The sequence below is a fragment of the Pan troglodytes genome, chromosome 14 (assembly GCF_028858775.2).
Source record: "Pan troglodytes isolate AG18354 chromosome 14, NHGRI_mPanTro3-v2.0_pri, whole genome shotgun sequence".
NCBI lineage: Eukaryota > Metazoa > Chordata > Mammalia > Primates > Hominidae > Pan > Pan troglodytes.
Window position 1 is genome coordinate 119,029,638 of NC_072412.2, and position 22,996 is coordinate 119,052,633.

Genomic DNA, 22,996 nt, shown 5'->3' on the forward strand with positions numbered 1-22,996 from the left:
TTTTGAGACGGAGTCTTGCTCTGTCGTCCAGGCTGGAGTGCAGTGGCGCGATCTCGGCTCACTGCAAGCTCTGCCTACCAGGTTCACGCCATTCTCCTGCCTCAGCCTCCAGAGTAGCTGGGACTACAGGCGCCTGCCACCACGCCCGGCTAATTTTTTTGTATTTTTAGTAGAGACGGGGTTTCACCGTGTTAGCCAGGATGGTCTCTATCTCCTGACCTCGTGATCCGCCTTTCTTGGCCTCCCAAAGTGCTGGGATAACAGGCATGAGCCACCGCGCCCGGCCCCCTGTGTTTTCTTGAGTGCAGGAGGCAGAATCCATCCTGGGGAATTTGAGCAGAAAGGGACATGGTGAGCAGTGTGACAGCTCCCAGCTCCTTGCAGGACTAGAGGAAAGGCCTCCAAGCCCAGCTCTGCACTGGCTAATGAGCTTCCTTCTCTCAGCTTCCCTGGAAACATCTTTCTCTGCACACCCAGGAGACCCCATATCACCAGCTCGTCCTCACCGTGGGCCCAGAACCTGCTGTGCCCTGCTGGCCTGGGGAGGTTGCGTCTCCCTGGCAGAGCTGCATGCGTCCCAGCAGCAAGGAAGGCTGGGGGTGTGGGATGTGGGACTGCTGTGCAGAGAGAAGACAGGATTCATGTTGTGGGGAGCTGTCAAAACGTAGAAAAATAGCCCCACTTTTGGGGCTCCCATGAAAGACTGGGGTCTTATTCATATGTTTGAGCCCCTTTGGAATTTGAAATGAAGCCGAGTTCCCTTCCTAACGACACAGAGCTCGCAGAAGCCGCCTCTTCTCTTGGGCGTCCACCGTCAGCTCTTTCTGGACTTTGTTCTTCCTGTATGTGTGTGGCTTCCTGCTGTTATCAAAGTCCAAGAATTTCATCAGTTTCTTATTTTGTTTTATTTTTTAACATTTTATTCATTTTTTTTTAAGATACAAGATCTTGCTATGTTTCTAGGCTGGCCTCAAACTCCGAGGCTTACGTGATCCCCCCACCTCAGCCTCCTGAGTAGCTGGGACCACAGGTGCTGCCACCGCACCCAGCTTCTTGATTATTTTATCATCATCATTATTGATTGAGCAATGGAAATCTGTAACTTATTTGGTGCTTTTTTTGGGTTCTTATTTCTTCAAGATTTGGAAAATTCTTCCCTACGTGCAGATTTGCTGGTGGGTTGAGCGCCTTCTTCCAGTTGGGGATTAAGACATGACTTCCAGTGGTACAGGCCGTAAGGAAACAGCCATCCAGAGAATTCAACAGCTCTTTCTCCGCTCTTCAATACAACATGACCTGTGGTCTTTTGTTCTTTTATTTTTTATTTTACTTTCATTTTTAAATAGAGACGGGGTCTCACTATGTTGCCCAGGCTGGTCTGGAACTCCTGGTCTCAAGTGGTGAGAAACAAACTCATCTGTCCAAACCCAGAGAAAGGACTTGGAGACCCGGACGAGAGTGAAAGGGAGACTTTCTTTTTTTTTTTTTTTTTCTTTTTTTTTTGAGACAGAGTCGGGCTCTGTCGCCCGGCTGGAGCGCAGTGGCGTAATCTCGGCTCATTGCAACCTCTGCCTCCTGGGTTCAAGCAGTTCTCCTGCCTCAGCCTCCTGAGTAGCTGGGATTACAGGTGCACACCACCACACTCAGTTAATTTTTTAATTTTTAGTAGAGACGGGGTTTCACCATGTTGGTCAGGCTGGTCTCGAACTCCTGACCTTGTGATCTGCCTGCCTCAGCCTCCCAAAGTGCTGGGATTACAGGCGTGAGCCACCGCGCCTGGCTGAAAGTGAGACTGTTAATGATGGTCGTGCAAGATCGGGTGTCTGATGGGCAGCCACAGCCAGCACAGTTTCAACAAATAATTTATCCCCTAGTGCACAGGTGCCTCCCCCGGTTCCTCACAGGCTGAGTACTCTGGGGTCACAGTCTTCTGGGACGTCACCTATTGGTTGTTGGGCAGGGGCTGTAGGTGTTTTTTTTAGGGGCGTCCTGCTGCATTTTGTTGCAGCCCACAATGCATTGCAATCCCAGTCAGCCCAGGGGCTCTTCAAGTATTTGACTTATGACCTAAGTAGCTGGGCAGGCTGATGAGAACGGACAAAGCCAGCTATTTTGCAGGCTAGTAAACTGTTATCTTAGACTAAACTTCTTTAGTTCAGGTGAGAGCACCTAAGGGCCGGGGGGAAGGGAGGGAGAAGGGGAGGCCGACAAGCAGGCACTGGCGATCCAGGCAGGGGCCTAGGACCTCCTGTTTCTTCTGTAGTTTGCTGACTTAAGCCCATTCAAGGCACTTTGTCTTGGAAACGGACCACTGTAGACACTGTTTCCTTCACTCCCCCCTTGGCCTCCTTTGTTCTTCTAGGAGAAGATGCCTCGGCACTTTCACGAGTTTGGGGTGTGCACAGATGGGGCTTCTAGTAGGCTCCTGTGCCTTCCAGTGGCTTCCCAGACACCGCCTGGGGTTGTGGACCTGAGCCAGGCCAGTCCTCTCGCTGTCAGAGAAACGGCGTGCACTGCTCAGCTGCTCAGTCCTGGGCTTTGGGGGCTACGTGACATCCATTCCTGTCAAAAATCCATGGCGGCCATAAAGATTCAGCAAATGCACCGACGCTCAAACAGACAAATGTACCGGCACTTCCTTTTGTGGTTGGGGCTTTTTCTCCTGTTCAGGGAAACCTTTGTCTACCCCAAGCTTATAACAATATCCCAAGAATGGGGTTTGATCAGACGTCTATGTACACCAGTCTCACAGACGCCCTCAATAAGTGCTTTTAAAAGTTCTAGCCGGTCGCAGAGGCTCACGCCTGTAATCCCAGCACTTTGGGAGGCCAAGGCAGGTGGATCACGAGGTCAGGAGATCGAGACCATCCTGGATAACATGGTGAAACCCCGTCTCTACTAAAAATACAAAAAATTAGCCGGGCATGGTGGCGGGCGCCTGTAGTCCCAGCTACTCCAGAGGCTGAGGCAGGAGAGTGGCGTGAACCTGGGAGGCAGATCTTGCAGTGAGCCGAGATCACGCCACTGCACTCCAGCCTGGGTGACAGAGCAAGACTCCGTCTCAAAATAAATAAATAAATAAAATAAAATAAAATAAAAGTTCTAATGAAAGCCTGTGTCATAGCTTAATTGACAGGGGTTTTCTTTCAGGACAAGAGGTGCCTGCACCATCCAAAAGCCTCGGCTGCCGGGCCAGTGCTCTCAGACACGAGGCATCAGCTTGTTTCAGTGGAACAAGCTTTCCTCCTCACAAGATGCCAAGAACCCGCGCCACCCACGGGCACAGCAGGGGTTTGGAATGCAGGCATTCCCAGCTAGGTCTGGCATGAGCTTAAACCACCCGTTGTTAAATCCTCATGAAAAGTCACTTACAAAGTTCTCCTGCATACAGAGTAGTGGAGGGCAGAGGGTGTCTCACAGGCCTGCTGGGCCTGTTGCACCCATACTCCTTCCCTCCCTTCTGTCCAGTCTCCCTCTGTGTCCCAGAGGACACCCCAGCCCTTTGGCCCCCCGCGGCCCAGGTGCAGTGGCCGAAGTCCAGCTCCCTGGGTCTTGCTCCGAGGCCAGCAGTCTTGACTGGACCAAGAGAGGGTCTGGGGAGTGCATGGCCTTGTTTCTCTAAGCACACCCTAAGGGGTTCTCCTCCCACTTGGGGCCTTGCCCCAGACCCTCCCTCCTGCCCAGGATCACTGCCCCAGGCTGGCCACATTCACCCGATGGGGGCTCTGCCCCTCGCCCGAGGCCTGAGTCCTACCTCATTTATGCGGCTGCTTCAACAATGCAAGGAAGAGATTTGTAATGGGAAAGGTATTTTATTTCTTTTTGAAATTATTTCCAGCTGAATTATGTTAGTAAAAATACAGAGAGAATACAACAAATGACATTTAGTAATTTTTTCTGACTAACCCATTTTAGGGTTGTTTATATACAAAGAAGAATATGAACAAGAAAAAGTTTAATAAATAGCTGTAGCCTAATACACAACCGAAAGACCGTAACTCCAACAGCAGAGATACCCTGAGAATAGAATAAGGAGGTGGTGCTGAGCGTGTAAAATCCCAGACAACGACCCTCCCCGAGCGAGTGTCCTGAACATGACCACATTCTCGTCGCCGTCTCGGGACCTTCCTGCCGCCTGAGTGCACCGCCTCCTGCCCGGCTGTTGTCACTTGCACCCACAGACCTGCGGCTCACAGCAGGCCTGTCGACAGCCGGAGGCACCATAAAAAACTGCAGGGAGGAGGCAGTCAACGAGTCACTCAACTACACAAAATTAATGATGTTAACTAAGAAGCTAAAATAAATATCCTGTTTTCTTTTCTTTTCTTTTCTTTTCTTTTTTGACAGAGTCTCGCTCTGTCACCCAGGCTGGAGTGCAGTGGCGCAATCTCGGCTCACTACAAGCTCCACCTCCCGGGTTCACGCCATTCTCCTGTCTCAGGCTCCCGAGTAGCTGGGACTACAGGCGCCCGCCACCGCGCCCGGCTAATTTTTGTATTTTTAGTAGAGACGGGGTTTCACCGTGTTAGCCAGGATGGTCTTGATCTCCTGACCTCGTGATCTGTCTGCCTCGGCCTCCCAAAGTGCTGGGATTACAGGCATGAGCCACCGCGCCCGGCCACTTTCTTTCTTTCTTTCTTTTTTCTTTAAAAAAAAAAAAAAAAAAAAAAAAAAACTTTGGGTTTTATTTAAAATGCCCGTGGGGGTGGTTAGCGCACCATTCTTCTGCTATAGTTATTTCACCCCAGGAGGGTGTGGGCCTTAGCCATGTGGCAGTGATGGTCGTATCTGAAGTGTGAATACCTCCCCGTGCTATCTTCTAACCTGCGCTGTCTCAGCTTAGTGTGAACGTACGGACCGTTCTCAAATCCTGGTGAAGTCATTGGCAGTTTTTTCCTGCACACAGAGTAGCTGTGCTGTTTTTGAGCTGAGGGCAGTGTGATGCTGGGCTGTATCTGGCACACGGAGAGGACGGGCCAGTCGAGCAGGTGGCCTCCTGGCCGCTCACAGACTCTGTGCCCTCCAGACTGTGAGAGGGGTTCAGGCACGACACTTCCAGAGCTGTCATCTGGAGGAGATTCTCATCATTTTTTCCACCACTTAAAATAAAACCACTCAATGCCTTCTCCAGTGTACTCTCTGGTCTATTTAAAAATAGCAGCGCAAGTCCCACCACTTCTTATTTCTAAAGGGAACAGCCAGTGAACATATTTTTACCTCCCGTGTCTGTCATCATGTTCTCGCCACTCATTGCCTCAAATTCCAAATAGGTAAAGAGTGAGGGCCGTGCCTCTGTGCCTGGAGTGGCAGGGGCAGCCACACAGACCTGGGGGTCCCTGAGCTCCCCCAGCTCCAGGGAGGACGCCCCAGGCATGAGCAGGGGCCGCCAACAGGACAAAGAGGCCACTCTGTCAGCCTCTGCTGGACCCCTGAGCTCCTCTCTCATGGGCCTCTCCGTTTGGGTGGCTCCGAGAGGCCAACTCCAGCCCCAACTGCAGGCTCCCAGGACTGCAGGGGCAGGGACTCCGGAGGTCCGTGTGCTTCGTGAGAGAGGGGACCCTGTCCTCCTAGCAGGGGTCCAGCGGCACCACAGCAAGACTTCTGTGGCCAAGTACACGCCATGCTCAGCTCTGCCCCCACCCGCACCCCGGGACCATCCTGTGTGCAGCTGGGCTGCCCGGGGACCCACATGCGCGAGGGGCACCCGGTGCTCAGGAGCCTCCACACACAGCAGCTCGCACTTAGAACCCACACGCCAAGCAGAAACCCCTCGAAGTGGGCTGGGAGCACGGACCCCTGAGTTATAGAGGAGGCCCCGGGGGCCCTGCGGGGGGAGCTGTGGGGACCGGCCCCCCAGAGCTCAGCACAGCCCGGCCCTCCTTCCAGACACCAGCACTCGCATGTCCTAGCAGGTGAGGGTGGGTCAAACCTGCTGGATCTTAAGTTAATTGTTCGACTGGAAGGAAACCTGTACGCTCCCCGGAGCATGACGTCACGCCGCCTCCCTGGCGCCGCAGAGCCAAAGCCACTGGCGTCTGCCGGGATGGACCTTCCCTGGTAGGAGAGACCCCAGCCCCGCCGTGGGTAGGACGCGCCTGCTAAACGCCCTCTCAGGGCCGACATTGGAAAACACCTTCGTCTAAAGGAACATCCGAGTCAGAAAACAGAGGTGCTCGCAGCAGGCACCAAAGCGCCTTTGCCAACGCGTAGGGCTGTTTCAGGAAACCGCTCAGCAGCAAAGGCAGAAGATGCCAAGACACCTTCAAAAAGCAGGAATTAACTTTCCACAGGGAGGGCACCACCGAAAACAAGGGTGCGGGGCCGTAGGGCGACAGGCTGCATCGGTTCACGCTGAAAAGCCAGCTGCTCCGGGGCCACTCAGGCAGCCGTGTGGCCTCACGGGTCGGGGTTTCAGAGGCCACCGAGTGGCCTGGGACGTTGGATCACGACACGGAGGTGCATGGCTCCATCATGGGGAAGAATGTGCTTTGAAATAGGTGCATGGAGGAAGAGCCAAAATAATAGTCCAGAGCAGCAACAAAAACCATCTCGAGGCAATGTGACCACAGGTGGCTTTGATTTCCTTCTTGTGCCTCTAGACAGCATTCAAATATTCCAGCCTGAACATGCATTACCTCAGTACCTGAACAAGGCCGGAGTCGTGGGCCGTCTCGGGCCAGGGCAGGAAACACTTCCATGCTGTTCGGGAGGACGGAGGACAGACAGCGAGGCTCTCAGGTCACTGGCACCAGTGGCGCCACCCGCAGGGACTGCAGGGAAGGGCGGGCAGGCTCCCGTTCATTCTCCCAGCACCCAGTTTCCAGACGAAGCTTCCTTGGGATCCTGGCTTCCCACGGCTCTGCACTGTCCCTTTCTCAGAACTTAACGTGGGCATTTCCTGAGGCCTCTTCCTCCGGATGAGCTGGTTTCGGCCTGGGATCCCAGCGTTCCCACACCCTCTGGTGACCACCACATGGCCCAGCAGCCACACAGCACCCGGCACCCGCCTGGGCGTCTGAGGCTGGAGGAAGCTCTGCCCTTTCTTTCGAGTCATGGGGGTGGGGCGGTGTGCATCACTTTGGGCCCATGGATGGTGGGTGCCATGCGGCCACGTCAGAGCAGGGCATGGCGGGGTGTGGGCAGAGAGCAGTGGGAGGTGGCCCTGTGAGAGCTGGGGAGGCGTCCCAAAGTGCCAGCATCCTGCAGATTGAAGGGGACGCACACACTGTGCCACTGCGGGAGGTGTGAGCTCCATGCTGCAGGCTGTGTGAGAGAGGGGTGAGCCGGCGCCCCCGAGTGAAGACACAAAGAATCCCGAGGGCCTGGTGAGGCCACAGGCCCGCACCTCCCACCCCCATGGCCTCGTGGCTCTGTGGGGTGACAGGAACCCGACCCCCATGTAGCTCAATCCTCCCAAGGTCAGCTTGTGAAGAAGGGAAAGAAAATTATGGAAACAGGAGTCTCTGTAGGGGATGCTCCAAGACGCATTTGGAGGCAGGAAAATGCCTGAAGTCCCTCAATGGGCGGATGTCACAGTGCTGGGCGAGCCACGGTGTGGACTCGGGGCCTCACTTTGGGAGCTCAGACGTGTCGCTGGCCCTGACGCTCATTGGTCTGAAGGACAAATCGAAGGCCCTCTGGTCACGGAAGCTCTGGGCTTTGTACTTGGCCAGGTACCTGGACCTCCCGCGACGCTCGGGCTCCGATGCCTCCATCCTGTCCTGCGGGGCCCTCTCAGCCCCAGGGTGGCCTGGGGGCCCCTCCTGGGCCGGGGCCTGGGGAGTCCCGCAGCCCCCAGCCTCAGGCGTGGGCTCAGTTGGGCTCTTTCCCAGCCCCAGGGGAGAGGTGGCAATGCTCTTGCCCCTGAGGGGGCGGCTTCCTGGGGGTGGGTGCCCGGCGCTGGGCTCCCCCAGGCCACTGCCCCCAGACTGTCCACCATCCCTGGGGGCTGGGCTTCTGGGCCCCCCACTCCTGCCAGCAGCATCCACTCCCTCAGCTATGCCACTAATGGGCTGCTCCCAGGCCCGAGGCGCCATCCCACTTGTCAAGGCCTGTTCCCGACCCTGTTCCCAAGCCCGTTCCTGAGCCCCTTTCTGGGTCTGCCTCTGAGCCTCTATCTGGGTCTGCTCCCAGACCTGATCCCGAGCCCGTTCCTGAGCCCCTTTCTGGGCCTGTTCCCGAGCCCGTTCCTGAGCCCCTTTCTGGGTCTGCCTCTGAGCCTCTATCTGGGTCTGCTCCCAGCCCTGATCCCGAGCCCGTTCCCGAGCCCCTTTCTGGGCCTGACCCTGAGCCTCTATGTGGGTCTGCTCCCAGCCCTGTTCCCGAGCCCGTTCCTGAGCCCCTTTCTGGGTCTGCCTCTGAGCCTCTATCTGGGTCTGCTCCCAGACCTGATCCCGAGCCCGTTCCTGAGCCCCTTTCTGGGCCTGTTCCCGAGCCCGTTCCTGAGCCCCTTTCTGGGTCTGCCTCTGAGCCTCTATCTGGGTCTGCTCCCAGACCTGATCCCGAGCCCGTTCCTGAGCCCCTTTCTGGGCCTGTTCCCGAGCCCGTTCCTGAGCCCCTTTCTGGGTCTGCCTCTGAGTCTCTATCTGGGTCTGCTCCCAGCCCTGATCCCGAGCCCGTTCCTGAGCCCCTTTCTGGGCCTGACCCTGAGCCTCTATGTGGGTCTGCTCCCGACCCTGTTCCCGAGCCCGTTCCTGAGCCCCTTTCTGGGTCTGCCTCTGAGCCTCTATCTGGGTCTGCTCCCAGCCCTGATCCCGGGCCCGTTCCTGAGTCCCTTTCTGGGCCTGTTCCCGAGCCCCTTTCTGGGCCTGTTCCCGAGCTCGTTCCTGAGCCCCTTTCTGGGCCTGACCCTGAGCCTCTATGTGGGTCTGCTCCCGACCCTGTTCCCGAGCCCGTTCCTGAGCCCCTTTCTGGGTCTGCCTCTGAGCCTCTATCTGGGTCGGCTCCCAACCCTGTTCCCGGGCCCGTTCCTGAGACCCTTTCTGGGCCTGTTCCCGAGCCCGTTGCTGAGCCCCTTTCTGGGCCTGTTCCCGAGCCCGTTCCTGAGCCCCTTTCTGGGCCTGTTCCCGAGCCCGTTCCTGAGCCCCTTTCTGGGCCTGTTCCCGAGCCCGTTCCTGAGCCCCTTTCTGGGCCTGTTCCCGAGCCCGTTCCTGAGCCCCCTTCTGGGCCTGACCCTGAGTCTCTATCTGGGTCTGCTCCTGAGCCTGTTCCTGGGCCCGTTCCTGAGCCCCTTTCTGGGCCTGACCCTGAACCCGTTCCTGAGCCCCTTTCTGGGTCTGTTCCTGAGCCCATTTCTGGACCTTTATCTGGGTCTGCCACTGGGCCTGTCCCTGAGCCTCTTCCTGGGCCCATTTCTGAACCTGTCCTTGAAACTGTTTCTGGGCCTGTCCCTGAATCTGCCCCTGAGCCCATTTCTGGGCCTGTCCCTGAACCTGTCCCTGGGTCCCACCCTGAGCCGGTTCCTGTGCCTGCCCCTGGGCCTCTATCTGGGTCTGCCACTGGGCCTGTTCTGGAGCGTGTCCCTGAACCTGTCCCCGGGCCCATTCCTGAACCTGTCCCTGGTCCTGTCCTGGGGCTTCCGGGCTTCCCGGCCCCTTGGGGTCCCCTGGAGGCACAGCTGGGTTCCTGGCAGCCCTGGTGCCCTCTCCCCACGCCGTGCTCCTCCCCCGCTCCTCCCAGGGTCCCTGCAGATGCTGCTGACCTTGGTCACTGCACTGGCAGGCGCCCCCAACCCCAGTGGCCGTCCCTTTGTCCCCGGCCAGATCCTGTGCCCACCATGTCTGAGGCTCTTTTGCTGGGTTCAGCACAACCTTCGGGCCCGACGGCGCCACCCTCTTCCCCACATCCCTGGGCTGGGGGGTCTCCTCCTGTGCCTGGTGACTCTGTTGCCTCCCCAGGTCCGCCTGTGTCAGGGAACGCTCCTGGGATTCACCTGCCTGTGTCCTAGGCTCGGGGACACTGGCCCGGAGCTTTGCCTGTGTGTCACCAGCAGTAGGGGGCAGGTGTGCCTGCAGATGGGGAGGGCCCCGCTGGTGGGTGCCACCTACCCACCCCATGTCCACCTCCGCGGGAGGCACTGCAGGAAGCAGATGGTCAGGCTCTGCCCCACGGGGAAACCTGACGCCCTCCCTGCCCTTTGCCTGTGGGTTCTCAGGAGGCGACGGCGGGAGGCCAGGGCCATAGCTGGGGGACTCTGCCACGCTCCTTGCCTGTGGCCTAGGATGATCAGAAGGAGGAATTCCAGACTTTGTGCTGAAACCCAAAAGGTTTCCTTCCACAGCCACATCCTTTCTGCCTCCTACAGCTGCCGTATGTCTGCTGGCTGCCGATGTGTTTGAAATGTGTAATCGGGCCGCCTCTGGGTGCCGGGCGAGGGTTGCAGCATCCTCCGGGTGGCAGGCAAGGGTCGCAATGTCCTCTGGGTGCTGGACGAGGGCCACGCCTCTCAGGAGGCTCCTCCCTGCTGCTCCACTCTTGGGCTCCAAGGATCCCCCAGGGGCCAGGAGGCCGTGGCTATGAGGGTCTTGAGAGAGAGCCTCTCCTCTGGGGTGGCTTTCGGACAAGGCTCTGCTTCCCCGCTGGCCCAGCGTCTCTGGCTCTCCCGCTGTGCGGTCTCCAGGGCTCTGGGTGCTGCCTGGCGCTGGTGCAGGCGTGGCGCGGCTCGCAACGCTCCCTGCAGCTGCCATCGCTCCACAGGCTTTCATACCTGGTTTGGGTGGTTCATTTAATGAGGACAGTGGGTTCTCGCGAACATCATGGCTGGTGATTTTCTCGGCAGCCTTCAGGGGCTGAGAAGACTCTATTAGCGGCGGCCTTCTGCATTCCTCCAGCGCACCGGGCACGGTCGTGCCCATCGGGGTGACACCCTCAGGCCCCGTACGCCCCTTGGATGATGCCGCCAGTGACGTGGGGGCTCCTGTTGGGTTTCTCCCAGTCGGGGACGGCACTTGCTGGCTGCTGGAGGCATGGCTGGTGTTTCCCCTCAGAAGGTTTTGTGAGGCTGCAGGATCATTTGTTGCGGAGCCCTTGTTCTGCATTGATATTTCATTAGATTCTGGCAACGGATGCTTCACATCTCTGAGCTCAGAGGTCCTCTCTCCTGAAATATCGTCAGGATTCCTGGGACCGCGTGAATTCTCAAAGCTGCCTTTGTTTTCCTTCCCGCCAGCAGGATCTGTCTGGAGTCTCTGTGTCAGAAGTGTCTCTGGGACACTGTGGTCGGCGCCCACAGCCCCTCTTGCTGCTGCCAGACGCGGAGCTGCCCGTGACCCCTGCGGCGAAGAGGCGCCGAGTCCCGCCTGCATCCCTGAAAGCTTGCTCAGTTCCACTGGGGCTCGGTGACCCCTTCTGTTCTCAGTCACGGTGGGAAATTCTGTGTGGGCATTTTCAACCACATTCTCTCCTCCAAAAATACAAGAAGGTTTGTTTTCACCACTTGACGTATTTTGCAGCCTGGTGGGAGGGGCTGGCATTTCATGGACAACTGGAATTTGGACAGTTATCCGTGGAGGCTCCGTGGCAGGCTGTGTTCTCCGAGCAGCCTGGACCGATGGAGCGTTCAGGGGTGGGATGTGCTCCGGCACCTTCTGTTCTGGGAAATACTTCTGGGTGGCAAAGAGGGGGTCTCTCCCTGGGTCTAGGAAGACTGCTCCGTCCCTTTCATCCTCTGAACTGCAAACAGTCATGGTGATTTCAGGGCCCTGCCCTGCACTCCCTGGGGGCCCAGGAGACCACGTGAGCCTGGCTCCCCTCACCTCCTGGACGCCTCCTGCGGTGCTCTCTGTGGTGGGGTCTGCCGTCCCATCACCTCCGGCTGATCCGGTGCCCCAAGGGCTGGCCGGTCCCAGTGGGGATGATGCAGGCACAAGGCCAGGAAGGACTCCACCTGTGCAGGGAGCACAAGAGGAGGCCAGCGAGGGGATAGCGTGGCCGTCCCTCCGAGCCATCACCTGCGGTGTCATGGGCTTCGAGGGCCTTGGCTGTCTTTGGGGCTCCTCCTCCAGGGGCCCCTTTCCCACTGCTTTGTTCCCACTGGGCCCCGTCTCCCTGGCACTAGGGGGCATGCTGGCTTCTCCTCTGGGTGGACGCCTTGCCTCCGAGTGGCTGATTTTGGTGCAGTGGGACAGCCAGCTCCTGGGGCCACAGACGACGGTGGCGATGCTGAGGGCCGGCAGGGGCTCAGCCGTGCAGGCCAGAAAGCGGGCAGGGGGCATCTTGACGCAGGTGCTGGCCATGGTGGCCGTGTGCAGCACGCGCACCTCCGGCCGGTGCATCCTCTTCCTCTGCAGGTTCCTCTTCTTCCGCTCCTGCGTGTGCAGCCTCAGCGCACTGGCCTCAGAGCACAGGCAGCTGTTCTGCTCGAACTTCTCCCGCAGCTTGGACAGCACCGAGCTCTTGCCCATGATCTTCGGCAAGAGGCCCCTGGCGGCTTTGGGCCGCTCCGCAGGGGGCTTCTCGCGTGCTTCTTTCTCCTTCGCCTCCTTCTCCTCGGCGGCCAAGAATATCTTCAGGATGTTTTTCACGGTGCTCTTCCCGGCCGGGTGGCCCCAGCGGGGCTTCTCGCTGAGGCAGGGCTTTGGGGCCGGCTCCTTGGTCTTCTCCAGGAGCTTGTTGATGGTGGCACCCACGAGGCCCCCACCCGGCCCCTGCTTGTCCTTGGAGATCAGCCGGCCCACCTCCCGGGTCCTCTTGAGGTAGCGCTCCCGGCCAGTGCCCAGGAACTTGGCCTGCAGGAGCTGGAAGCGCGTGGGCCGCTGGGTGGCCTCCTGGGTCTGGGGCTGGTGGCTGGGCCTGCTCCCCCCGGCCTCTGTCCCCGGGGGCCGGTCTGCACGGCCCATGACGTAGAGCAGCAGGCTGCTGAGGATGGAGTGGGCGGCCGGGTCACAGGCCAGCTTGCCCATCTTCTTCTTCAGGGTTTGGGCGTCCACAGACATGTCGTCACTGCAGGTCTTGCTGCTCTTCCGGCTGCAGAGAAAAAGGAATCATCACCTACTTCATCATCATTTTTCTCCAAGATGACTCTATAGAACATTTATCATGGGGCAATCCCACCTTTTCAGGGGCCCCAAAAGTCTGGTAGGGAGAAAAAGAGATTAGGAGCCAGGAGCTGTGGCTTCTGGGCTGTCCCTGCTGTTAATTCGGGGTTGTCAGGGATGCCAAAGCTTTTCTGGGTCACTATTTCCTGTTAAATGGCAGGAACTTCTGACACACGCTCCTCCTAAGGGCATTGAGGAGTTGACGTTGAACAGTTTTGTGAAAGCGTTTGGAAAACCACTTTGCATATGCAACATATTAAAAAAAAATTTTTAACGAACATACTTTGCTTGTACAGTAGGTAAAAAAGCACATATAAAGAAGTGTCTATTCTCTGTGTGGACTGTGTATGTCTCTACCTTTAAGTATGAAAGATAAAATTAAAAGCATAGTTAAATTCTGCCATGATCCCAGGGACCTGGGTCCCTACAGCAGAGACTCTGAAGATTCAGCAAACCGCTCAGGCTTGGGGTGGGCGGAGAAGGCAGAAAGAGTTTCCTCACAAGCTCCTGGGCAGGAATCAGCACTGCAGTGGGCAGTGCCCACCAGGAGCAGGGGAGGAGGGGGCTGCAGAGAGGAGGGGAGGAGGGGGTTGTAGAGAGGAGGGGAGGAGGGGGCTGCAGAGAGGAAGGGAGGAGAGAGCTGCAGAGAGGAAGGGAGGAGGGGGCTGCAGAGAGGAGGGAAAGATGGGGCTACTGAAAGGAGGGGAGGAGGGGGCTGCAGAGAGGAAGGGAGGAGAGAGCTGCAGAGAGGAAGGGAGGAGGGGGCTGCAGAGAGGAGGGGAGGTTGCAGAGAGGAAGGAAAGAGGGGGCTGCAGAGAGGAGGGAAGAGGGCTGGGATCACTTGGCTGGGTCTCCGGAACCCCTTTCAAAATGGCTTAGAGGAGCCACTGAGGCTGGGGGCTGCCGCCCTTTCCCAGTGAGATGTTTTTCTGCAGGTCCACCAGGGATTCCTTCCCACCAGCCCAGCTTTCAAAGAGACAGGACCAAATGGGTCTTGGCTGGAGAGACAGGGTCTTTGTGATTTGATGGTGTTTTCTGAGCCTGGGTCCGGGGTAAGTTCTGCTCCTGAGCAGCCGTGACCACAGGAGCAAAGCTGGAAGGTCTCCCCATCTGTGGCAGGGGGTGGAGCCGTCTCTGACCTCCCCAGATGGTAATTTTCGGTAGACGCACCCAGAATCTTAGCTGTCACACCTGTTAGTCATTCATTCTAAGGAGATCATCAGGGATGAGGAACAAAGACTCGAGTATTACAGGAAAAGTCGCCTTCACGGTGCCGTTTATAATGTTGAAAAATCTAGAGCATCCTTGATGTCGAACTCCAGGGCGGCCGCACAATGGCACGTCCACATTTGTGGGAGAAGAGTCGGCGGCCGGATGCAGCTGGTGACGTGGTGCCAAGTGAAAAGCTCACTCTAACCCGATTGTTTTTAAGAAGCTGAGGCTGGGCGCTGTGGCTCACGCCTGTAATCTCAGCGTGATTTGGGAGGCCGAGGCTGGCAGATCACGAGGTCAGGAGATCGAGACCATCCTGGATAACACGGTGAAACCCCGTCTCTACTAAAGATACAAAAAAAAATTAGCCAGGCGTGGTGGCGGGCGCCTGTAGTCCCAGCTACTTGGGAGGCTGAGGCAGGAGAATGGCGTGAACCCAGGAGGCAGAGCTTGCAGTGAGCCGAGATCGCACCACTGCACTCCAGCCTGAGCGACAGGGCGAGACTCCGTCTCAAAAAAAAAAAAGAAGGAAGAAGCTGAGCAGGCTGAAAACAGACCGGAAGGAAATGTATGAACATACTTCTCTTTTTGTGTTTGTCTGCATTTTTCCAAAAGAGAGAGCTCTGTTTTGAAGCCATGGATGGATTTCCTTGTTAAAAGCTGTTGCCAAGCAGCCCTGATGGAGGAGGTGACAGCGGCTGACCACATGACCACGTAGCCATGTTGCTGTGGGCACGCGATGACCCAGGGCCAGGACGGACCCCACACAGAGGAGTGGCAGGGCCGCAGATGGAACACAGGACTCCGCTTCCCCCACCTCCCCGAGACGCCTCCCTCGCCCAGTTCAGTGAGTTCACATGGAGAGAGTGTGCTCTTCGCCCCCAAACCCCGGTGGGCATCAGTGGATCAAGAGGCCTTGCTGAGACCCGGATTTTGGGGCCGCACCACCAACACCTCTGATCCACGGTCTGGTGAGGGGCCTGGGAATCTGCATTTTAACAAGTCCCTGGTGATTCCGAGGCCGCTGGTCCAGGGACCCCACTCGGAACCACTGAGGCAGACGGCGCTCCTTCCAAACCTGCCGAGGATGAGACATTTACACGAAAACTAAACTCGGAACCTGCTGCAAGGCCACAGTGTGCTGCGAGCCGGGACGACTGTAAAAATAAACTAATCCAGGGAGCAGCTGTGCATCCTGCTGCCAGGCACGCCCTCGTTCTGAGTCATTGGAGCCCACCCAGGAAGGAGCCGCTGTGTCCCTATGGCTGGTAAAGTGATCCCGGGCGGCCCCAGAACTGCCCCAGCCAGAGGCCGCCCACACCCCCCTGAACCCAGAGTTGACAGGCGCACCCTCAACTGCGCCGTGGGGATGGGGAGGGCAGAGGAGCAGGCCGACCTCGGGGTTGGGGGACCAGCCTGGGGGCATTGTGCTCCCTCTGAAGGCTGCACCCCCAGTGAGGGGTCAGCGGCCCTACCTGCCTTCCGCCGGGCGTCTCTGGGCACGTCCCCTCTGCTATGACTTGGCGGCCCGTAGAGGGCTGCGCTCCCTTCACCCGAGGAGGCTGAACTTCTCAGAGCCTGTCACACGTTTTGTCCCCGCTCTGGGCATTTCAGTTGTCTTAATGACTTTGCAGGTGAGTCATTCGGATGACTGAACCATGCTGACTGCTTGCGGTGGGGACATTCTGATCATCTGAATAAAGGCCACCAGGCTCAGCCACGTGTGACGTCAATCCGCCCCTTCCCACATCCCTGGCTGATGGCTTCTGAGCCCCACCGTCCAAATAGAAAGATGAAAAACAGAGCTGGAATTAAACCAGCTCATCCTCCTGCCTTGTTAGGAGGCGAGTTTGGATGAAGAGAGTCATGGAGCCCCAGGCTGATTTCTAAATTCCCATTGCCCTGGCCTCAGATGGTGGGCAGCTTGGTGACGGGACCACTCCCCACACTCGGAGCCCCTTGTCGAGGCTGAGCGTCTGTTCTGGGTGGTGGGGCCGTGTCAGTGGATCCTCATAGGTTGGACTTGCCGCATGTCCTCCTTATGAGTCATAGTGGCTCAAAATCCAGCTTAGCTCTTCCACGGCACATCTAAGTCTGTAACCACTTATGAGGTCAGCATGTCATCAAGACCTGGCCAGCAACCAGCGGTGAGCGTGGAGGACGTACTTGGCCACCCGGTCCAGCTCTTCAGCTGTCACAGCCGGCTTTCACCCCACAGCGTGACACCCCGCAGCGTGATCATCTGAGACACGTTTTCACTCACAGAGATCAGGATGCTCTTCTGGGTTTATTGGCTGAGGATTAGGGGATTCGGCCAGAGCTAGAAAGTCCTCTTTGGGGTGAGCCCCGCCTTGCTGAGGTGTCCTCAGCCATGGACCTGTGGCTGTCAGAGGCGTCCGCGGTTCAGGGTGACACCCTTGGGCAGGAGCGAGAGGGGTTTCCACAGCCCCCTTCACAGAGCCTTTGTGTTGTGCAATCATCATTAACCAAGTTCCTCCCTGGGTCTGGCCTGGCCACTCCCCTGCTCCCTGCTGTCCTGCCATTCCCCTGGGCTGCCCCTTCTCATCACAAAGTCCTGCGCCCACCGCCCACTATTGCGCTCACCCTCTCTGGTCGCCGCCCCTCGTGGTAGCCCCAGAGGTGCTGCTGTCTTTGGGTTCCTTGAACCTGCGGGGGGTTCCTTGAACCTGCGGGTGGTTCCTTCTTCCGGGGTCTACTCCCGCCTCAGCATGTTCTGTGCTCTGGGCTTCACTGGTTGGGGGATTCTGGGAGCCCCCGGCTCAGCGTGTGCTGCTGCTGCTGGCATGTCCCGGGTGACTACTGTCACAGCACTAAAATTTGCTTTATTTTAGGACGGAGTCTCGCTCTGTCGCCCAGGCTGGAGTGCCGTGGTGCGATCTCGGCTCACTGCAAGCTCCGCCTCCCGGGTTCACGCCATTCTCCTGCCTCAGCCTCTGGAGTAGCTGGGACTACAGGCGCCGGCCACGACGCCCGGCTAATTTTTTGTATTTTTTAGTAGAGACGGGGTTTCTCGCGTTAGCCAGGATGGTCTCGATCTCCTGACCTTGTAATTCGCCTGCCTTGGCCTCCCAAAGTGCTGGGATTACAGGCGTGAGGCACCGCGCCCGGTCCACAGCACTATAATTTTCTAAGATCCGAGTGCACTTTTAAACAAGTCACCTCTGTTTTTGCCCAGCTCCCCACTAGAGCAGAGCCCCTCCATGGGCGGGACGCCTGTTGGTTCTGGTCTCTACTTTCCCGAGTCCAGAGCAGCGTTGGGCACAGCCGGGCGGGCTGGCAGCAGACCCGTGGGTGGCGAACAGCCGCCGTGGAGACTTGGTTCACCCACCGCCAACAGTGCCCCGCGGAGGCTCAGTTCACCCACCACCAACAGTGCCCCGCAGAGCTCGGTTCACCCACCGCCAACAGACCCCCCAGAGGCTCGGTTCACCCACCTCCAGCAGCGCCCCACAGAGCTCGGTTCACCCACCGCCAACAGCGCCCCGCGGAGCTCGGTTCACCCACCGCCAACAGCGCCCCCCGGAGGCTCGGTTCACCCACCGCCAACAGCGCCCCCCGGAGGCTCGGTTCACCCACCGCCAACAGCGCCCCCCGGAGGCTCGGTTCACCCACCGCCAACAGCGCCCCCCGGAGGCTCGGTTCACCCACCGCCAACAGCGCCCCCCGGAGGCTCGGTTCACCCACCGCCAACAGCGCCCCCCGGAGGCTCGGTTCACCCACCGCCAACAGCGCCCCCCGGAGGCTCGGTTCACCCACCGCCAACAGCGCCCCCCGGAGGCTCGGTTCACCCACCGCCAACAGCGCCCCCCGGAGGCTCGGTTCACCCACCGCCAACAGCGCCCCCCGGAGGCTCGGTTCACCCACCGCCAACAGCGCCCCCCGGAGGCTCGGTTCACCCACCGCCAACAGCGCCCCCCGGAGGCTCGGTTCACCCACCGTCAACAGCGCCCCCCGGAGGCTCGGTTCACCCACTGCACAACCCCGTTTCTCCCCTCGCCACCCCCTTTTCTGCCAGCTCCAGCCTCCACCCTGTTTGTCCACTCCATGCCCAACCTCGCTGTGCCCTTCAGCCTGGAACAGCCTCGCTGCCTCCCTGACGAGCTCCTATTCATCCTTCACAACCCGGCTCAGATGCCCCCACCTCAGGGAGCCTTTCCCAGAGGCCCAGCTCTGTGAGCCCCACGGTGACCCACACAAAGGGGAACAGCATGGACGCCAGGAACGCCCCCAAGTCATGGACTGAGAGGGGGGCCCAGGACTTTTGGCGACTCACACGCGGGGCTCTGCGCGTCTCCCGAGGCACCCTGTGATCGGGGGCTTCACTTGCTGTGAAGGTGGGCCTCCCGCCCTTTCCCACCCCTGCTGCACACCTTGCTGCTGAGTGAACGCGTCCTCATGCGCGGGAGCCAGTGCTGCCCCTTGGGCCGTCAGCCCCGCCCCTCAAAGCCTCCTGCAAAGGCCCCCGGTCAGAGCTGCGCTGGCGGAGTCTGGGCTGCCCTGTGTGACCGCTGCCCACCCAGCAGTGCGGGGCGAGACCGGGCCTCCCTCAGCATCCCCTCAGCACTTGGACAAGCTGCAGAACCCACAGGGAATGGAATGTCTTCCTCCCAGGGGCCAATATAAACAGCAGGGTGCCCGGCTTTCCTAATTTAGTTGTTGGTGGCTCTGGCCAGCCAGAGAGGTCGTTTGAAAATACAGTGAGACTAGAGGCCATCACAGCGCAGGAGACACACCCGGGCCCACCTTGACATGGACAGCAGCCCCCGTTGGCAGGTTCTTTGCTGGGGACCTTCTGGCCAGCAGGGCCTGGAGGTCACTGTTCTGCCCAGTCAGTGGCTGTGCTGGGCTCACCCGAGCCTGGCCCTGCTCGGAGAGCCCTCGGGCAGGGAACACCCTCAGCTGCAGTTTCCTCCTCTGAGAGAAGGGCAGGGCCGGTTTCACGTGGCAGCTGGGCCTGCAACTGTCTGGCTGTTCCAGGAGCCTGCTCAGAACACAGACCAGCCTCAGCCATGTCACACACATCCCTGTGCCAGCCTCCACGTTTCTGACAGGGACACTTGGATGCCCTCGGCCAACAGCGCTTAGAAAACATGTCCTGGGCCTCCATCAACACCAGAGGCCTGCCCTGCCATTTCCTGCCCCTCTGCGGATGAGCCTGGAGCCGCCCCCCTTTCCTCCCCTTGGCAGCTTGGCCCCCACCCTCCCTGCCCTCAGTCCCCAGCCTCCCTGCCCTCTGCGGCTCAGCCCCTGGCTTCCCTCCCCTCTGCAGCTCAGTCCCGGCCTCCCCGATATGCTCTCAGGGCACTACAGGCCTGTCTGGGGGCACACGTCCTGGCTGTGGCTCCATCTGTGCCTGTGGAACTGCTCTTGTCGCTGTGGTGCCAATGCTCCTCTTCCAGGGGCAGGGCCACGTGCCTCTGCACATCTCCCTGAGTGTGCTGAGCGGGGGTCTTCTGTTTTCTGTTTTGTTTTTTTTTTTTTTAGATGGAGTCTCTCTCTGTCACTCAGGCTGGAGTGCAATGGCGTGATCTCGGCTCACTGCAAGCTCCGCCTCCCGGGTTCAAGCCATTCTCCTGCCTCAGCCTCCCAAGTAGCTGGGATTACAGGGGCCCGCCACCATGCCCAGCTAATTTTTGTATTTTTTTAGAGATGAGTTTTCACCATGTTGGCTAGGCTGGTTTCGAACTCCTGACCTCATGATCCATGCCCCTCAGCCTCCCAAAGTGCTGGGATTACAGGCATGAGCCACCATGCCCAGCTCAGCCTCTTCTGTTTTTATGGCTACTTGTTCTGTGCCCATTTTCCCCTGAAGCCATGAAGATCAGGGAGGGCGACACCTCCCTAGGTAGCCAGCGCCCAGCAACCCCCTGGGGCAGGTGAGGAGAGGGGAGGGGCCGTTTAGCAGCTGCGGTGGCAGAGTCCCTTCCACAGCTCATGGACAGAGACACTGGGGCTGCACCTTTGGGCTCCTGGGGTTCTTGCTGGTCAGCCTAGAGGGACGAGAGCCCTTCTGGAGACGCGGACCTGCCAGTGTCCGGGCGGGGCAGGGTGAGAAACGCCTGCCCGCGATGTGGTCCCCAAGCAGAGTGTGGACCTGGAAAGGGTTTAACCAAAGGCATTGAGTAAGTGGCCTCCATGGCCCAGCTGCTCTACTGATGACAGGAAACGTTCTGCCCAGAGGCCAGCCAGGCGTGGGCTCAGTGGCCGGCTCCAGGCGACCAGGCAGGGTCCACCGAATTAGTGTTATAAAAAGAGAAGGGCTGGGTGCGGTGGCTCATGCCTGTAATCCCAGCACTTTGGGACGCCGAGGCAGGCGGATCACGAGGTCAGGAGTTCGAGGCCAGTCTGGCCAACAGGGTGAAACCACATCTCTACTAAAAACACAAAAATTAGCTGGGCGCAGTGGTGTGCACCTGTAGTCCCAGCTACTCAGGAGGCTAAGGCAGGAGAATCACTTGAACCCGGGAAGCAGAGGTTGCAGTGAGCTGAGATCGTGCCACTTCACTCCAGCCTGGGTGACAGAGTGATTCTCCATCTCAAAAAAAAAAAAAAAAAAAAAAAAAAGAGAGAGAGAAGCAAGCTCGCCTCCTTAGTAGTTTTTTTAAAATTGGTTTTAAATAACACAGATCCCTTTAAGTTGAGGCTCCTAACATTTTACAAATAAATCTATACTTGATCTTAGCCCAAAGGCTGAGGAGAGATTACTAAAGAATCTAATATTAGTTTTATGAAAAAGAAAATCTAACCCCAAGGGATGAGTACTTCCTAAAAATCCTGGAAGGCCAGGGGCCCGGCTGGGATCCCGTGGGGTGGCCGAGAGTGGCCCTCAGGCGGCGGCGGAGCTGATCTGGCCAATCCCCTCCCCAGCAGCTTCTGAGCATCATTGCAACGGTCACCGTCCATCTAGTAAAGCCAAGAACAAGTGTTTGCTAACTGCTCCCTGTTGATTTTGTGTAACTAGGTGGGGAATAGCTCAGACTGTACTAATGAATCAGCTGGAGAACCTGAGTATCTGTATTTCCTGGAAATAAATCTGGCTAATGATCGATGTGGACTTTTGGGCTAGTATACCCCAAGGCCTTGACCTGAACATCTTTTTGTGACCTACATAAGATCTTATATGTGACTGACTTAGCTGGGACCCACAAAGGGGCGTCTGGTAAACCAGCAGTGACCAACGAAGGGATGTCCAGTCGGCCGGCTGTGACTGATAATGGGGTCACTGTCCATCCCAGGCTGACTGAGGCCATAAGCGCTGGATGCTCTTCCAGGCCTGAGAAATGAGTAAGTCAGCAGAGGGTTCCAGGGACGCTTGCCTGCTGCCTAATTACAGCAACTGCCTGGGGCCCCTCAGTACCTGTGGGACATACAGGGTATCGGGTTAGTGAGCTTCTGTCACCAATTTGTGCTACAAACATATAGATTATAAAGGAAACTGATGAAACAGTAGGCACAATTTCTAACACATAATAAAAACACAATATAGTATATTATATTGCAACAGGATGCTGTTATGTTGGATAATAGCATTATTGAAGGTTAAATTCCGATTTTGAATAAGCAAACAGTGGTTAAGAAGAACCTGTCTTTTCTAAGGAATTTCATCTGAAATATTTATGGTGAGAGGATACAGGGTCGGCAGGTTATTCTCAAATGGTTCAGAAACAATTGTGTGTGCGTGCTCATATGTGCGAGTGTGTGCATGCGAATGCACGCGTGTGTGCAGTGAGAGACGAGGGAAAATATTAATGGCTGCTGATGCTGGGCAAAGGGGCGTGGGAGTTGTCGGAGCTAGTTTTTTTGAAACAAACTTAAAAGTGAACCATTAAGATAGGAGAGGGAGACAGCAAAGCTGCGTCATGACAGGTGTCATTCAAGGACCATGACAGCACAGACGGCTGCTGGGAGAGGCGATGCTTTGCGGAACCCCGGATGCACCAGCACCCCACTGGCAGGGCCCCGGGGACTCTGTGCTCTCTGGTTTCCTGGTGTGTGGGACAAGACAAGGTTGTCCCCCCAATCTGCAGGCTGGTCATGGTCCCCGCCGGCACCACCAGGGCCCCAGGTCGTGCAGCCTGTCTTGCCCGAGGGAGAGCCAGAGTGGGGGGTCCTGGGCGATCGCCCTTCTCAGGGTACAAGGAGGGTGGGGAAGGCAGGGAGATGCTGCCCACAGGGCCACACGATGGTTCAGACCCTGGGGACCGCCCCTGTGGCCATCAGACAGAACGTTCGCGATGTGTGTGGTGCCAGACACAGAGTGCCCCAGATCAGGCGCAGTCCCTGCCTTTGTCTGTCTGTCCCAGATCAGGCGCGGTCCCTGCCTTTGTCTGTCTCAGCCCTTGTTTGCTGACCAGCAGCCGCTGCTCGGGGTGTGGCACACGAATCCTGAGACGGTCTCAGGCTGTTCTTTGAGACTCATGTGAATGCTTTTCCCGCAACAGGCTAAGTGAGCTGATAACTTATTTCTGTGTGTTAACTGGAAATGCATTTACACACCAGGGATTTTAACCAGGGGAGCTTCTGTGTGTTAACTGGAAATGCGTTTACACACGAGGGATTTTAACCAGGGAAGCTTCTGTGTGTTAACTGGAAATGCGTTTACACACCAGGGATTTTAACCAGGGGAGCTTCTGTGTGTTAACTGGAAATGTGTTTACACACAAGGGATTTTAACCAGGGGAGCTGCAGTGCCTGCACTGAGATTCCAGTTATTTCCAACCTAATGGGAC

The 22,996-nt window shown here is 57.7% G+C and overlaps 1 protein-coding gene across 6 annotated transcripts in view; it reads right to left on the reverse strand.

The window, feature by feature from the left end:
- Positions 1-4,660: 4,660 nt before the first annotated feature.
- Positions 4,661-22,996, reverse strand: part of ADPRHL1 (ADP-ribosylhydrolase like 1) — a 56,263-nt gene continuing 37,927 nt past the window's right edge. For 3 of the 6 annotated variants that reach the window (XM_054665620.2, XM_054665621.2, XM_054665624.2), the window contains one exon: positions 4,661-12,963. In XM_054665620.2, coding sequence (XP_054521595.2) covers positions 7,569-12,963 — 5,395 coding nt within the window. In that variant the 3' untranslated portion in view covers positions 4,661-7,568. Of the gene's footprint in view, positions 12,964-15,721; positions 16,924-19,010; positions 19,447-22,996 lie in introns of those variants that run through there. The other 3 variants (XM_054665622.2, XM_063792374.1, XM_054665623.2) reach the window with 3 other exon arrangements.